The sequence below is a fragment of the Lithobates pipiens genome, unplaced genomic scaffold, assembly GCF_037356315.1.
Source record: "Lithobates pipiens isolate NorthernLeopardFrog02 unplaced genomic scaffold, aLitPip1_a1.2 Scaffold_30, whole genome shotgun sequence".
Lineage (NCBI taxonomy): Eukaryota > Metazoa > Chordata > Amphibia > Anura > Ranidae > Lithobates > Lithobates pipiens.
In genome coordinates this window covers 45,300,439-45,315,025 of record NW_027507791.1, presented here as the reverse complement: position 1 = coordinate 45,315,025, position 14,587 = coordinate 45,300,439, and the positions used below count along the sequence as shown (strand labels likewise).

The 14,587-nt window shown below is 57.2% G+C and overlaps 1 protein-coding gene across 8 annotated transcripts in view; it reads left to right on the top strand.

The window, feature by feature from the left end:
* Positions 1-14,587, top strand: part of LOC143942751 (SLAM family member 9-like) — a 91,334-nt gene that overhangs the window by 4,881 nt on the left and 71,866 nt on the right. Inside the window, exon 1 of one of the 8 annotated variants that reach the window (XR_013264834.1) lies at positions 113-268. The exons of 5 other annotated variants lie outside the window; for them this stretch is intronic. Coding sequence is in view for 1 of the 3 variants with exons in the window: in XM_077464136.1 (XP_077320262.1) it covers positions 2,991-3,039 (49 nt within the window). In the remaining 2 variants the exon portion in view is untranslated. Of the gene's footprint in view, positions 1-112; positions 269-2,871; positions 3,040-14,587 lie in introns of those variants that run through there. 2 more of the 8 variants (XR_013264833.1, XM_077464136.1) reach the window with 2 other exon arrangements.

The window sequence follows — 14,587 nt, the reverse complement described above, 5'->3', positions numbered from 1 at the left end:
GAAACTAAATACAAATCACCTCTTTTATTTGCCCTGCCCAAAGTTACAAAGTTTAATTTCATTTCCATCATCACTCAAAACGAAACTTAATATAAACCACCACTTTTCTTTTGCCCTCCCCTAACCTGTTATATATATAAAGAGAGTGTGCCATAGACCAGCCTCTCTGGCACATCCACTGACGACGATCGACTAACCCATTCCACAGCAAGGAACGAAATGTCTAATTTCTACTTCTGGATCGTTGTGCTTCTGAACCTCGAGAACTGTAAGGATGTCTTCAGTTGTTCCTATAACAATGTCATGAAGGTGTATTTATAGCCAAAATCAGAATTTGTTTTGGATTGAGTAGGGTAGGGTTAAAACTGCTGCCAGTTCTTTTTTATTATCTGAGCGCCACCGGGGGGGGGGGGGGGGGGGATTACCTTCCTTTTCTGTGCCAGAGGTTCAACAGGATAGTTTAGTGGAAATCACCCAAAGCAGGGGCGTTGCTGGGTCCATAGCAGCGTAGTAAAGAAAGTCATACGAAAGTCATCCCCAGAGAGCTGCTCCCTTAAAATCAGGGTCCCCAGAGAGCCCCCCCTTACATTAGGGTCCCCAGAGAGCCCCTCTTACATTAGGGTCCCCAGAGAGCCTCCCCTTAAAATCAGGGTCCCCAGAGAGCCCCCCACTTCCATCAGGGTCCCCAGTGAGCCCCCCTTATATTAGGGTCCTTAGAGAGCTGCCCCCTTAAATCAGGGTCCCCAGAGAACCTCCCCCTTAAAATCAGGGTCGCCAGAGAGCCTCCCCTTGAAATCAGGGTCCCCAGAGAGCTTCCCACTTACATCAGGGTCCCCAGAGAGCCCCCCAAACTTACATCAGGGTTTCCAGAGAGCTGCCCCCTTAAACCAGGATCCCCAGAGAGCCCCCTTACATTAGGGTCCCCAGAGAGCTTACATTAGGGTCCCCAGAGAGCCTCCCCCTTAAAATCAGGGTCCCCAGAGAGCTTCCCACTTAAAATCAGGGTCCCCAGAGAGCTTCCCACTTCCACCAGGATCCCCAGAGATCCCCCTTACATTAGGGTCCCCAGGGAGCTTCCCCCTTAAATCAGGGTCCCCAGGGAGCTGCCCCCTTAAATCAGGGTCCCCAGAGAGCCTCCCCCTTAAAATCAGGGTCCCCAGAGAGCCTCCTCCTTAAAATCAGGGTCCCCAGAGAGCCTCCCCCTTAAAATCAGGGTCCCCAGAGAGCCTCCCCCTTACATTAGGGTCCCCAGAGAGCCCCCCGTCACTTACATCAGGGTTCCCAGAGAGCTGCCCCCTTAAATCAGGGTCCCCAGAGAGTCTCCCCCTTACATCAGGGTCCCCAGAGAGCCCCCCACCACTTACATCAGGGTTCTCAGAGAGCCCCCCTTACATTAGGGTCCCAGGGAGCTTCCCCCTTAAATCAGGGTCCCCAGAGAGCTCCCCACTTCCATCAGGGTCCCAGAGAGCACCTCCCCCACTTACATCAGGGTTCCCAGAGAGCCCCCTTACATTAGGGTCCCCAGAGAGCTGCCCCCTTAAATCAGGGTCCCCAGAGAGATTCCCACTTCCATCAGGGTCCCAGAGAGCACCTCCCCCACTTACATCAGGGTTCCCAGAGAGCCCCCTTACATTAGGGTCCCCAGAGAGCTGCCCCCTTAAATCAGGGTCCCCAGAGAGATTCCCACTTCCATCAGGGTCCCCAGAGAGCCCCCCTTAAATCAGGGTCCCCAAAGAGCCTCTCCTTACATCAGGGTCCCCAGAGAGCGCCCCTTACATTAGGGTCCCCAGAGAGCTTACATTAGGGTCCCCAGAGAGCTTCCCCCTTAAAGTCAGGGTCCCCAGAGAGCCCCCTTACATTAGGGTCCCCAGAGAGCTGTCCCCTTAAATAAGGGTCCCCATAGAGCCTCCCCCTTGAAATTAGGGTCCCCAGAGAGCTTCCCACTTCCACCAGGGTCCCCAGAGAGCCCTCCCCCCACTTACATCAGGGTTCCGGAGAGCTGCCCCCTTAAATCAGGGTCCCCAGAGAGCCTCCCCTTACATTAAGGTCCCCAGAGATCCCCCATATATTAGGGTCCCCAGAGAGCTTACATTAGGGTCCCCAGAGAGCCTACCCCTTAAAATCAGGGTCCCCAGAGAGCTTCCCACTTAAAACCAGGGTCCCCAGAGAACTTCCCACTTCCACCAGGGTCCCCAGAGAGCCCCCTTACATTAGGGTCCCCAGGGAGCTGCCCCCTTACATTAGGGTCCCCAGGGAGCTGCCCCCTTAAATCAGGGTCCCCAGATAGCCTCCCCCTTAAATCAGGGTCCCCAGAGAGATTCCCACTTCCATCAGGGTCCCCAGAGAGCCCCCCTTAAATCAGGGTCCCCAGAGAGCCTCTCCTTTCATCAGGGTCCCCAGAGAGCGCCCCTTACATTAGGGTCCCCAGAGAGCTTACATTAGGGTCCCCAGAGAGCTTCCCCCTTAAAGTCAGGGTCCCCAGAGAGCCCCCTTACATTAGGGTCCCCAGAGAGCTTACATTAGGGTCCCCAGAGAGCTGCCCCCTTAAATAAGGGTCCCCAGAGAGCCTTCCCCTTGAAATTAGGGTCCCCAGAGAGCTTCCCACTTCCGCCAGGGTCCCCAGAGAGCCCTCCCCCCACTTACATCAGGGTTCCGGAGAGCTGCCCCCTTAATTCAGGGTCATAGGATAAAATTGTTTTGTATGCAATAAAGCTGATTCACTTTTACTAAAGTTACAGAGTTTCGTTTTCATATCGACCATCACCCAAAACTAAACTAAATACAAATCACCTCTTTTATTTGCCCTGCCCTAAGTTACAAAGTTTAATTTCATTTCCATCATCACTCAAAACGAAACTTAATATAAACCACCACTTTTATATTCCCCGCCCCTAACCTGTTATATATATAGAGAGAGTGTGCCATAGACCAGCCTCTCTGGCACATCCACTGACGACGATCGACTAACCCATTCCACAGCAAGAAACGAAATGTCTCATTTCTACTTCTGGATCGTTGTGCTTCTGAACCTCGAGAACTGTAAGGATGTCTTCAGTTGTTCCTATAACAATGTCATGAAGGTGTATTTATAGCCAAAATCATATTTTGTTTTGGATTGAGTAGGGTAGGGTTAAAACTGCTGCCAGTTCTTTTTTTACTATCTGTGCCGCGGGGGGGGGGGGGGATTACCTTCCTTTTCTGTGCCAGAGATGCAACAGGATAGTTTAGTGGAAATCACCCAAAGCAGGGGCGTTGCTGGGTCTACAAAAGATCTGGGACTAGAGCCCATAGCAGCGTAGTAAAGAAAGTCATACGAAAGTCATCCCCAGAGAGCTGCTCCCTTAAAATCAGGGTCCCCAGAGAGCCCCCCCTTACATTAGGGTCCCCAGAGAGCCCCCCTTAAATCAGGGTCCCCAGAGAGCCTCTCCTTACATCAGGGTCCCCAGAGAGCCTCTCCTTACATCAGGGTCCCCAGAGAGCCCCCCACCACTTACATCAGGGTTCCCAGAGAGCCCCCCTTACATTAGGGTCCCAGGGAGCTTCCCCCTTAAATCAGGGTCCCCAGAGAGCCTCCCTCTTAAAATCAGGGTCCCCAGAGAGCTTCCCACTTCCATCAGGGTCCCAGAGAGCACCTCCCCCACTTACATCAGGGTTCCCAGAGAGCCTCCTTACATTAGGGTCCCCAGAGAGCTGCCCCCTTAAATCAGGGTCCCCAGAGAGATTCCCACTTCCATCAGGGTCCCCAGAGAGCCCCCCTTAAATCAGGGTCCCCAGAGAGCCTCTCCTTACATCAGGGTCCCCAGAGAGCGCCCCTTACATTAGGGTCCCCAGAGAGCTTACATTAGGGTCCCCAGAGAGCTTCCCCCTTAAAGTCAGGGTCCCCAGAGAGCCCCCTTACATTAGGGTCCCCAGAGAGCTGCCCCCTTAAATAAGGGTCCCCAGAGAGATTCCCACTTCCATCAGGGTCCCCAGAGAGCCCCCCTTAAATCAGGGTCCCCAGAGAGCCTCTCCTTACATCAGGGTCCCCAGAGAGCGCCCCTTACATTAGGGTCCCCAGAGAGCTTACATTAGGGTCCCCAGAGAGCTTCCCCCTTAAAGTCAGGGTCCCCAGAGAGCCCCCTTACATTAGGGTCCCCAGAGAGCTGCCCCCTTAAATAAGGGTCCCCATAGAGCCTCCCCCTTGAAATTAGGGTCCCCAGAGAGCTTCCCACTTCCACCAGGGTCCCCAGAGAGCCCTCCCTCCACTTACATCAGGGTTCCGGAGAGCTGCCCCCTTAAATCAGGGTCCCCAGAGAGCCTCCCCTTACATTAAGGTCCCCAGAGAGCCCCCATATATTAGGGTCCCCAGAGAGCTTACATTAGGGTCCCCAGAGAGCCTACCCCTTAAAATCAGGGTCCCCAGAGAGCTTCCCACTTAAAACCAGGGTCCCCAGAGAGCCCCCCACTTCCATCAGGGTCCCCAGGGAGCCCCCCTTATATTAGGGTCCCCCTTATATTAGGGTCCTTAGAGAGCTACCCCCATAAATCAAGGTCCCCAGAGAACCTCCCCCTTAAAATCAGGGTCCCCAGAGAGCTCTCCCCCTCACTTGCATCAGGGTTCCCAGAGAGCCTCCCCTACATCAAGGTCCCCAGAGAGCCTCCCCCTTAAAATCAGGGTCCCCAGAGAGCCTCCCCCTTAAAATCCGGGTCCCCAGAGAGCTTCCTACTTCCACCAGGGTCATTAGGGTCCCCAGAGAGCTTACATTAGGGTCCCCAGAGAGCCTTCCCCTTAAAATCAGGGTCCCCAGAGAGCTTCCCACTTCCATCAGGGTCCCCAGAGAGCTGCCCTCTTAAATCAGGGTCCCCAGAGAGCCTCTCCCTTAAATCAGGATCCCCAGAGAGCCTCTCCCTTAAATCAGGATCCCCAGAGAGCCTCCTCCTTAAAATCAGGGTCCCCAGAGAGCCTCCCCCTTAAAATCCGGGTCCCCAGAGAGCTTCCCACTTCCACCAGGGTCCCCAGAGAGCCCCCCACCCCCACTTACACCAGGGTCCCCAGAGAGCCTCCCCCTTAAATCAGGGTCCCCAGAGAGCCTCCCCCTTAAAATCAGGGTCCCAAGAGAGCCTCCCCCTTACATCAGGGTCCCCAGAGAGCCCCCCGCCACTTACATCAGGGTTCCCAGAGAGCCCCCTTACATTAGGGTCCCAGAGAGCCTCCCCTTAAAATCAGGGTCCCCAGAGAGCCCCCCACTTCCATCAGGGTCCCCAGTGAGCCCCTTTATATTAGGGTCCCCCTTATATTAGGGTCCTTAGAGAGCTACCCCCGTAAATCAGGGTCTCCAGAGAACCTCCCCCTTAAAATCAAGGTCCCCAGAGAGCCTCCCCCTTGAAATCAGGGTCCCCAGAGATCCCTCCCCCCCACTTACATCAGGGTTCCCAGAGAGCCTCCCCCTTAAAATCAGGGTCCCCAGAGAGCCTCCCCCTTAAAATCAGGGTCCCCAGAGAGCCTCCCCCTTAAAATCAGGGTCCCCAGAGAGCCCTCCCCCCCACTTACATCAGGGTTCCCAGAGAGCCTCCCCTACATCAAGGTCCCCAGAGAGCCTCCCCCTTAAAATCAGGGTCCCCAGAGAGCTTCCTACTTCCACCAGGATCATTAGGGTCCCCAGAGAGCTTACATTAGGGTCCCCAGAGAGCCTTCCCCTTAAAATCAGGGTCCCCAGAGAGCTTCCCACTTCCATCAGGGTCCCCAGAGAGCTGCCCTCTTAAATCAGGGTCCCCAGAGAGCCTCTCCCTTAAATCAGGATCCCCAGAGAGCCTCCTCCTTAAAATCAGGGTCCCCAGAGAGCCCCCTCCTTAAAATCCGGGTCCCCAGAGAGCTTCCCACTTCCACCAGGGTCCCCAGAGAGCCCCCCACCCCCACTTACACCAGGGTCCCCAGAGAGCTGCCCCCTTAAATCAGGGTCCCCAGAGAGCCTCCCCCTTACATCAGGGTCCCCAGAGAGCCCCCCGCCACTTACATCAGGGTTCCCAGAGAGCCCCCCTTACATTAGGGTCCTTAGAGAGCTACCCCCATAAATCAAGGTCCCCAGAGAACCTCCCCCTTAAAATCAGGGTCCCCAGAGAGCTCTCCCCCTCACTTGCATCAGGGTTCCCAGAGAGCCTCCCCTACATCAAGGTCCCCAGAGAGCCTCCCCCTTAAAATCAGGGTCCCCAGAGAGCCTCCCCCTTAAAATCCGGGTCCCCAGAGAGCTTCCTACTTCCACCAGGGTCATTAGGGTCCCCAGAGAGCTTACATTAGGGTCCCCAGAGAGCCTTCCCCTTAAAATCAGGGTCCCCAGAGAGCTTCCCACTTCCATCAGGGTCCCCAGAGAGCTGCCCTCTTAAATCAGGGTCCCCAGAGAGCCTCTCCCTTAAATCAGGATCCCCAGAGAGCCTCTCCCTTAAATCAGGATCCCCAGAGAGCCTCCTCCTTAAAATCAGGGTCCCCAGAGAGCCTCCCCCTTAAAATCCGGGTCCCCAGAGAGCTTCCCACTTCCACCAGGGTCCCCAGAGAGCCCCCCACCCCCACTTACACCAGGGTCCCCAGAGAGCCTCCCCCTTAAATCAGGGTCCCCAGAGAGCCTCCCCCTTAAAATCAGGGTCCCAAGAGAGCCTCCCCCTTACATCAGGGTCCCCAGAGAGCCCCCCGCCACTTACATCAGGGTTCCCAGAGAGCCCCCTTACATTAGGGTCCCAGAGAGCCTCCCCTTAAAATCAGGGTCCCCAGAGAGCCCCCCACTTCCATCAGGGTCCCCAGTGAGCCCCTTTATATTAGGGTCCCCCTTATATTAGGGTCCTTAGAGAGCTACCCCCGTAAATCAGGGTCTCCAGAGAACCTCCCCCTTAAAATCAAGGTCCCCAGAGAGCCTCCCCCTTGAAATCAGGGTCCCCAGAGAGCCCTCCCCCCCACTTACATCAGGGTTCCCAGAGAGCCTCCCCTACATCAAGGTCCCCAGAGAGCCTCCCCCTTAAAATCAGGGTCCCCAGAGAGCCTCCCCCTTAAAATCAGGGTCCCCAGAGAGCCCTCCCCCCCACTTACATCAGGGTTCCCAGAGAGCCTCCCCTACATCAAGGTCCCCAGAGAGCCTCCCCCTTAAAATCAGGGTCCCCAGAGAGCTTCCTACTTCCACCAGGATCATTAGGGTCCCCAGAGAGCTTACATTAGGGTCCCCAGAGAGCCTTCCCCTTAAAATCAGGGTCCCCAGAGAGCTTCCCACTTCCATCAGGGTCCCCAGAGAGCTGCCCTCTTAAATCAGGGTCCCCAGAGAGCCTCTCCCTTAAATCAGGATCCCCAGAGAGCCTCCTCTTTAAAATCAGGGTCCCCAGAGAGCCCCCTCCTTAAAATCCGGGTCCCCAGAGAGCTTCCCACTTCCACCAGGGTCCCCAGAGAGCCCCCCACCCCCACTTACACCAGGGTCCCCAGAGAGCTGCCCCCTTAAATCAGGGTCCCCAGAGAGCCTCCCCCTTACATCAGGGTCCCCAGAGAGCCCCCACCACTTACATCAGGGTTCCCAGAGAGCCCCCCTTACATTAGGGTCCCAGAGAGCTGCCCCCTTAAATCAGGGTCCCCAGAGAGCCTCCCCCTTAAAATCAGGGTCCCCAGAGAGCTTCCCACTTCCATCAGGGTCCCCAGAGAGCCCCCCACTTACATCAGGGTCCCCAGAGAGCGCCCCTTACATTAGGGTCCCCAGAGAGCTTACATTAGGGTCCCCAGAGAGCCTCCCCCTTAAAGTCAGGGTCCCCAGAGAGCCCCCCTTACATTAGGTTCCCCAGAGAGCCTCCCACTTCCACCAGGGTCCCCAGAGAGCCCCCCCACTTTCATCAGGGGTCCCAGAGAGCCCCCCTTACACCAGGGTCCCCAGAGGGCCCCTTACATCAGGGTCCCCAGAGAGCTGCCCCCTTAAATCAGGGTCCCCAGAGAGCCTCCCCCTTAAATCAGGGTCCCCAGAGAGCCCTCCCCCCCACTTACATCAGGGTCCCCAGAGAGCCCCCCACTTCCACCAGGGTCCCCAGTGAGCCCCCTTATATTAGGGTCCCCCTTATATTAGGGTCCTTAGAGAACTACCCCCGTAAATCAGGGTCCCCAGAGAACGTCCCCCTTAAAATCAGGGTCCCCAGAGAGCCTCCCCCTTGAAATCAGGGTCCCCAGAGAGCCCTCCCCCCCACTTACATCAGGGTTCCCAGAGAGCCTCCCCTACATCAAGGTCCCCAGAGAGCCTCCCCCTTAAAATCAGGGTCCCCAGAGAGCTTCCTACTTCCACCAGGGTCATTAGGGTCCCCAGAGAGCTTACATTAGGGTCCCCAGAGAGCCTTCCCCTTAAAATCAGGGTCCCCAGAGAGCTTCCCACTTTCATCAGGGTCCCCAGAGAGCTGCCCTCTTAAATCAGGGTCCCCAGAGAGCCTCTCCCTTAAATCAGGATCCCCAGAGAGCCTCCCCCTTAAAATCAGGGTCCCCAGAGAGCTTCCCACTTTCATCAGGGTCCCCAGAGAGCTGCCCTCTTAAATCAGGGTCCCCAGAGAGCCTCTCCCTTAAATCAGGATCCCCAGAGAGCCTCCCCCTTAAAATCAGGGTCCCCAGAGAGCCTCCCCCTTACATCACTGTCCCCAGAGAGCCTCCCCCTTAAAATCAGGGTCCCCAGATTGCAGAGAGCCTCCCCCTTACATCAGGGTCCCCAGAGAGCCCCCCGCCACTTACATCAGGGTTCCCAGAGAGCCCCCCTTACATTAGGGTCCCAGAGAGCTGCCCCCTTAAATCAGGGTCCCCAGAGAGCCTCCCCCTTAAAAGCAGGGTCCCCAGAGAGCGCCCCTTACATTAGGGTCCCCAGAGAGCTTACATTAGGGTCCCCAGAGAGCTTCCCCCTTAAAGTCAGGGTCCCCAGAGAGCCCCCTTACATTAGGGTCCCCAGAGAGCTGCCCCCTTAAATAAGGGTCCCCAGAGAGATTCCCACTTCCATCAGGGTCCCCAGAGAGCCCCCCTTAAATCAGGGTCCCCAGAGAGCCTCTCCTTACATCAGGGTCCCCAGAGAGCGCCCCTTACATTAGGGTCCCCAGAGAGCTTACATTAGGGTCCCCAGAGAGCTTCCCCCTTAAAGTCAGGGTCCCCAGAGAGCCCCCTTACATTAGGGTCCCCAGAGAGCTGCCCCCTTAAATAAGGGTCCCCATAGAGCCTCCCCCTTGAAATTAGGGTCCCCAGAGAGCTTCCCACTTCCACCAGGGTCCCCAGAGAGCCCTCCCTCCACTTACATCAGGGTTCCGGAGAGCTGCCCCCTTAAATCAGGGTCCCCAGAGAGCCTCCCCTTACATTAAGGTCCCCAGAGAGCCCCCATATATTAGGGTCCCCAGAGAGCTTACATTAGGGTCCCCAGAGAGCCTACCCCTTAAAATCAGGGTCCCCAGAGAGCTTCCCACTTAAAACCAGGGTCCCCAGAGAGCCCCCCACTTCCATCAGGGTCCCCAGGGAGCCCCCCTTATATTAGGGTCCCCCTTATATTAGGGTCCTTAGAGAGCTACCCCCATAAATCAAGGTCCCCAGAGAACCTCCCCCTTAAAATCAGGGTCCCCAGAGAGCTCTCCCCCTCACTTGCATCAGGGTTCCCAGAGAGCCTCCCCTACATCAAGGTCCCCAGAGAGCCTCCCCCTTAAAATCAGGGTCCCCAGAGAGCCTCCCCCTTAAAATCCGGGTCCCCAGAGAGCTTCCTACTTCCACCAGGGTCATTAGGGTCCCCAGAGAGCTTACATTAGGGTCCCCAGAGAGCCTTCCCCTTAAAATCAGGGTCCCCAGAGAGCTTCCCACTTCCATCAGGGTCCCCAGAGAGCTGCCCTCTTAAATCAGGGTCCCCAGAGAGCCTCTCCCTTAAATCAGGATCCCCAGAGAGCCTCTCCCTTAAATCAGGATCCCCAGAGAGCCTCCTCCTTAAAATCAGGGTCCCCAGAGAGCCTCCCCCTTAAAATCCGGGTCCCCAGAGAGCTTCCCACTTCCACCAGGGTCCCCAGAGAGCCCCCCACCCCCACTTACACCAGGGTCCCCAGAGAGCCTCCCCCTTAAATCAGGGTCCCCAGAGAGCCTCCCCCTTAAAATCAGGGTCCCAAGAGAGCCTCCCCCTTACATCAGGGTCCCCAGAGAGCCCCCCGCCACTTACATCAGGGTTCCCAGAGAGCCCCCTTACATTAGGGTCCCAGAGAGCCTCCCCTTAAAATCAGGGTCCCCAGAGAGCCCCCCACTTCCATCAGGGTCCCCAGTGAGCCCCTTTATATTAGGGTCCCCCTTATATTAGGGTCCTTAGAGAGCTACCCCCGTAAATCAGGGTCTCCAGAGAACCTCCCCCTTAAAATCAAGGTCCCCAGAGAGCCTCCCCCTTGAAATCAGGGTCCCCAGAGATCCCTCCCCCCCACTTACATCAGGGTTCCCAGAGAGCCTCCCCCTTAAAATCAGGGTCCCCAGAGAGCCTCCCCCTTAAAATCAGGGTCCCCAGAGAGCCTCCCCCTTAAAATCAGGGTCCCCAGAGAGCCCTCCCCCCCACTTACATCAGGGTTCCCAGAGAGCCTCCCCTACATCAAGGTCCCCAGAGAGCCTCCCCCTTAAAATCAGGGTCCCCAGAGAGCTTCCTACTTCCACCAGGATCATTAGGGTCCCCAGAGAGCTTACATTAGGGTCCCCAGAGAGCCTTCCCCTTAAAATCAGGGTCCCCAGAGAGCTTCCCACTTCCATCAGGGTCCCCAGAGAGCTGCCCTCTTAAATCAGGGTCCCCAGAGAGCCTCTCCCTTAAATCAGGATCCCCAGAGAGCCTCCTCCTTAAAATCAGGGTCCCCAGAGAGCCCCCTCCTTAAAATCCGGGTCCCCAGAGAGCTTCCCACTTCCACCAGGGTCCCCAGAGAGCCCCCCACCCCCACTTACACCAGGGTCCCCAGAGAGCTGCCCCCTTAAATCAGGGTCCCCAGAGAGCCTCCCCCTTACATCAGGGTCCCCAGAGAGCCCCCCGCCACTTACATCAGGGTTCCCAGAGAGCCCCCCTTACATTAGGGTCCTTAGAGAGCTACCCCCATAAATCAAGGTCCCCAGAGAACCTCCCCCTTAAAATCAGGGTCCCCAGAGAGCTCTCCCCCTCACTTGCATCAGGGTTCCCAGAGAGCCTCCCCTACATCAAGGTCCCCAGAGAGCCTCCCCCTTAAAATCAGGGTCCCCAGAGAGCCTCCCCCTTAAAATCCGGGTCCCCAGAGAGCTTCCTACTTCCACCAGGGTCATTAGGGTCCCCAGAGAGCTTACATTAGGGTCCCCAGAGAGCCTTCCCCTTAAAATCAGGGTCCCCAGAGAGCTTCCCACTTCCATCAGGGTCCCCAGAGAGCTGCCCTCTTAAATCAGGGTCCCCAGAGAGCCTCTCCCTTAAATCAGGATCCCCAGAGAGCCTCTCCCTTAAATCAGGATCCCCAGAGAGCCTCCTCCTTAAAATCAGGGTCCCCAGAGAGCCTCCCCCTTAAAATCCGGGTCCCCAGAGAGCTTCCCACTTCCACCAGGGTCCCCAGAGAGCCCCCCACCCCCACTTACACCAGGGTCCCCAGAGAGCCTCCCCCTTAAATCAGGGTCCCCAGAGAGCCTCCCCCTTAAAATCAGGGTCCCAAGAGAGCCTCCCCCTTACATCAGGGTCCCCAGAGAGCCCCCCGCCACTTACATCAGGGTTCCCAGAGAGCCCCCTTACATTAGGGTCCCAGAGAGCCTCCCCTTAAAATCAGGGTCCCCAGAGAGCCCCCCACTTCCATCAGGGTCCCCAGTGAGCCCCTTTATATTAGGGTCCCCCTTATATTAGGGTCCTTAGAGAGCTACCCCCGTAAATCAGGGTCTCCAGAGAACCTCCCCCTTAAAATCAAGGTCCCCAGAGAGCCTCCCCCTTGAAATCAGGGTCCCCAGAGAGCCCTCCCCCCCACTTACATCAGGGTTCCCAGAGAGCCTCCCCTACATCAAGGTCCCCAGAGAGCCTCCCCCTTAAAATCAGGGTCCCCAGAGAGCCTCCCCCTTAAAATCAGGGTCCCCAGAGAGCCCTCCCCCCCACTTACATCAGGGTTCCCAGAGAGCCTCCCCTACATCAAGGTCCCCAGAGAGCCTCCCCCTTAAAATCAGGGTCCCCAGAGAGCTTCCTACTTCCACCAGGATCATTAGGGTCCCCAGAGAGCTTACATTAGGGTCCCCAGAGAGCCTTCCCCTTAAAATCAGGGTCCCCAGAGAGCTTCCCACTTCCATCAGGGTCCCCAGAGAGCTGCCCTCTTAAATCAGGGTCCCCAGAGAGCCTCTCCCTTAAATCAGGATCCCCAGAGAGCCTCCTCTTTAAAATCAGGGTCCCCAGAGAGCCCCCTCCTTAAAATCCGGGTCCCCAGAGAGCTTCCCACTTCCACCAGGGTCCCCAGAGAGCCCCCCACCCCCACTTACACCAGGGTCCCCAGAGAGCTGCCCCCTTAAATCAGGGTCCCCAGAGAGCCTCCCCCTTACATCAGGGTCCCCAGAGAGCCCCCCACCACTTACATCAGGGTTCCCAGAGAGCCCCCCTTACATTAGGGTCCCAGAGAGCTGCCCCCTTAAATCAGGGTCCCCAGAGAGCCTCCCCCTTAAAATCAGGGTCCCCAGAGAGCTTCCCACTTCCATCAGGGTCCCCAGAGAGCCCCCCACTTACATCAGGGTCCCCAGAGAGCGCCCCTTACATTAGGGTCCCCAGAGAGCTTACATTAGGGTCCCCAGAGAGCCTCCCCCTTAAAGTCAGGGTCCCCAGAGAGCCCCCCTTACATTAGGTTCCCCAGAGAGCCTCCCACTTCCACCAGGGTCCCCAGAGAGCCCCCCCACTTTCATCAGGGGTCCCAGAGAGCCCCCCTTACACCAGGGTCCCCAGAGGGCCCCTTACATCAGGGTCCCCAGAGAGCTGCCCCCTTAAATCAGGGTCCCCAGAGAGCCTCCCCCTTAAATCAGGGTCCCCAGAGAGCCCTCCCCCCCACTTACATCAGGGTCCCCAGAGAGCCCCCCACTTCCACCAGGGTCCCCAGTGAGCCCCCTTATATTAGGGTCCCCCTTATATTAGGGTCCTTAGAGAACTACCCCCGTAAATCAGGGTCCCCAGAGAACGTCCCCCTTAAAATCAGGGTCCCCAGAGAGCCTCCCCCTTGAAATCAGGGTCCCCAGAGAGCCCTCCCCCCCACTTACATCAGGGTTCCCAGAGAGCCTCCCCTACATCAAGGTCCCCAGAGAGCCTCCCCCTTAAAATCAGGGTCCCCAGAGAGCTTCCTACTTCCACCAGGGTCATTAGGGTCCCCAGAGAGCTTACATTAGGGTCCCCAGAGAGCCTTCCCCTTAAAATCAGGGTCCCCAGAGAGCTTCCCACTTTCATCAGGGTCCCCAGAGAGCTGCCCTCTTAAATCAGGGTCCCCAGAGAGCCTCTCCCTTAAATCAGGATCCCCAGAGAGCCTCCCCCTTAAAATCAGGGTCCCCAGAGAGCTTCCCACTTTCATCAGGGTCCCCAGAGAGCTGCCCTCTTAAATCAGGGTCCCCAGAGAGCCTCTCCCTTAAATCAGGATCCCCAGAGAGCCTCCCCCTTAAAATCAGGGTCCCCAGAGAGCCTCCCCCTTACATCACTGTCCCCAGAGAGCCTCCCCCTTAAAATCAGGGTCCCCAGATTGCAGAGAGCCTCCCCCTTACATCAGGGTCCCCAGAGAGCCCCCCGCCACTTACATCAGGGTTCCCAGAGAGCCCCCCTTACATTAGGGTCCCAGAGAGCTGCCCCCTTAAATCAGGGTCCCCAGAGAGCCTCCCCCTTAAAAGCAGGGTCCCCAGAGAGCTTCCCACTTCCATCAGGGTCCCCAGAGAGCCCCCCACTTACATCAGGGTCCCCAGAAAGCGCCCCTTACATTAGGGTCCCCAGAGAGCTTACATTAGGGTCCTCAGAGAGCCTCCCCCTTAAAGTCAGGGTCCCCAGAGAGCCCCCCTTACATTAGGGTCCCCAGAGAGCTTCCCACTTCCACCAGGGTCCCCAGAGAGCCCCCCCCCACTTTCATCAGGGTTCCCAGAGAGCCCCCCTTACACCAGGGTCCCCAGAGGGCCTCTTACATCAGGGTCCCCAGAGAGCTGCCCCCTTAAATCAGGGTCCCCAGAGAGCCTCCCCCTTAAATCAGGGTCCCCAGAGAGCCTCCCCCTTAAAATCAAGGTCCCCAGAGAGCCTCCCACTTCCACCAGGGTCCCCAGAGACCCCCCCACTTACATCAGGGTTCCCAGAGAGCCCCCCTTACACCAGGGTCCCCAGAGAGCTCCCCCTTATGTCAGGGTCCCCAGAGAGCTGCCCCCTTAAATCAGGCTCCCCAGAGAGCCTCCCCCTTAAAATCAGGGTCCGCAGAGAGCTTCCCACTTCCATCAGGGTCCCCCGAGAGCCCCCCCCACTTACATCAGGGTTCTCAGGGAGCCCTCTTACATTAGGGTCCCCAGAGAGCCTCTCCCTTACATCAGGGTCCCCAGAGGGCCTCCCCCTTACATCAGGGTCCCCAGAGAGCCTCCCCCTTAAAATCAATGTCCCCAGAGAGCTTCCCCCTTAAAATCAGGGCCCCT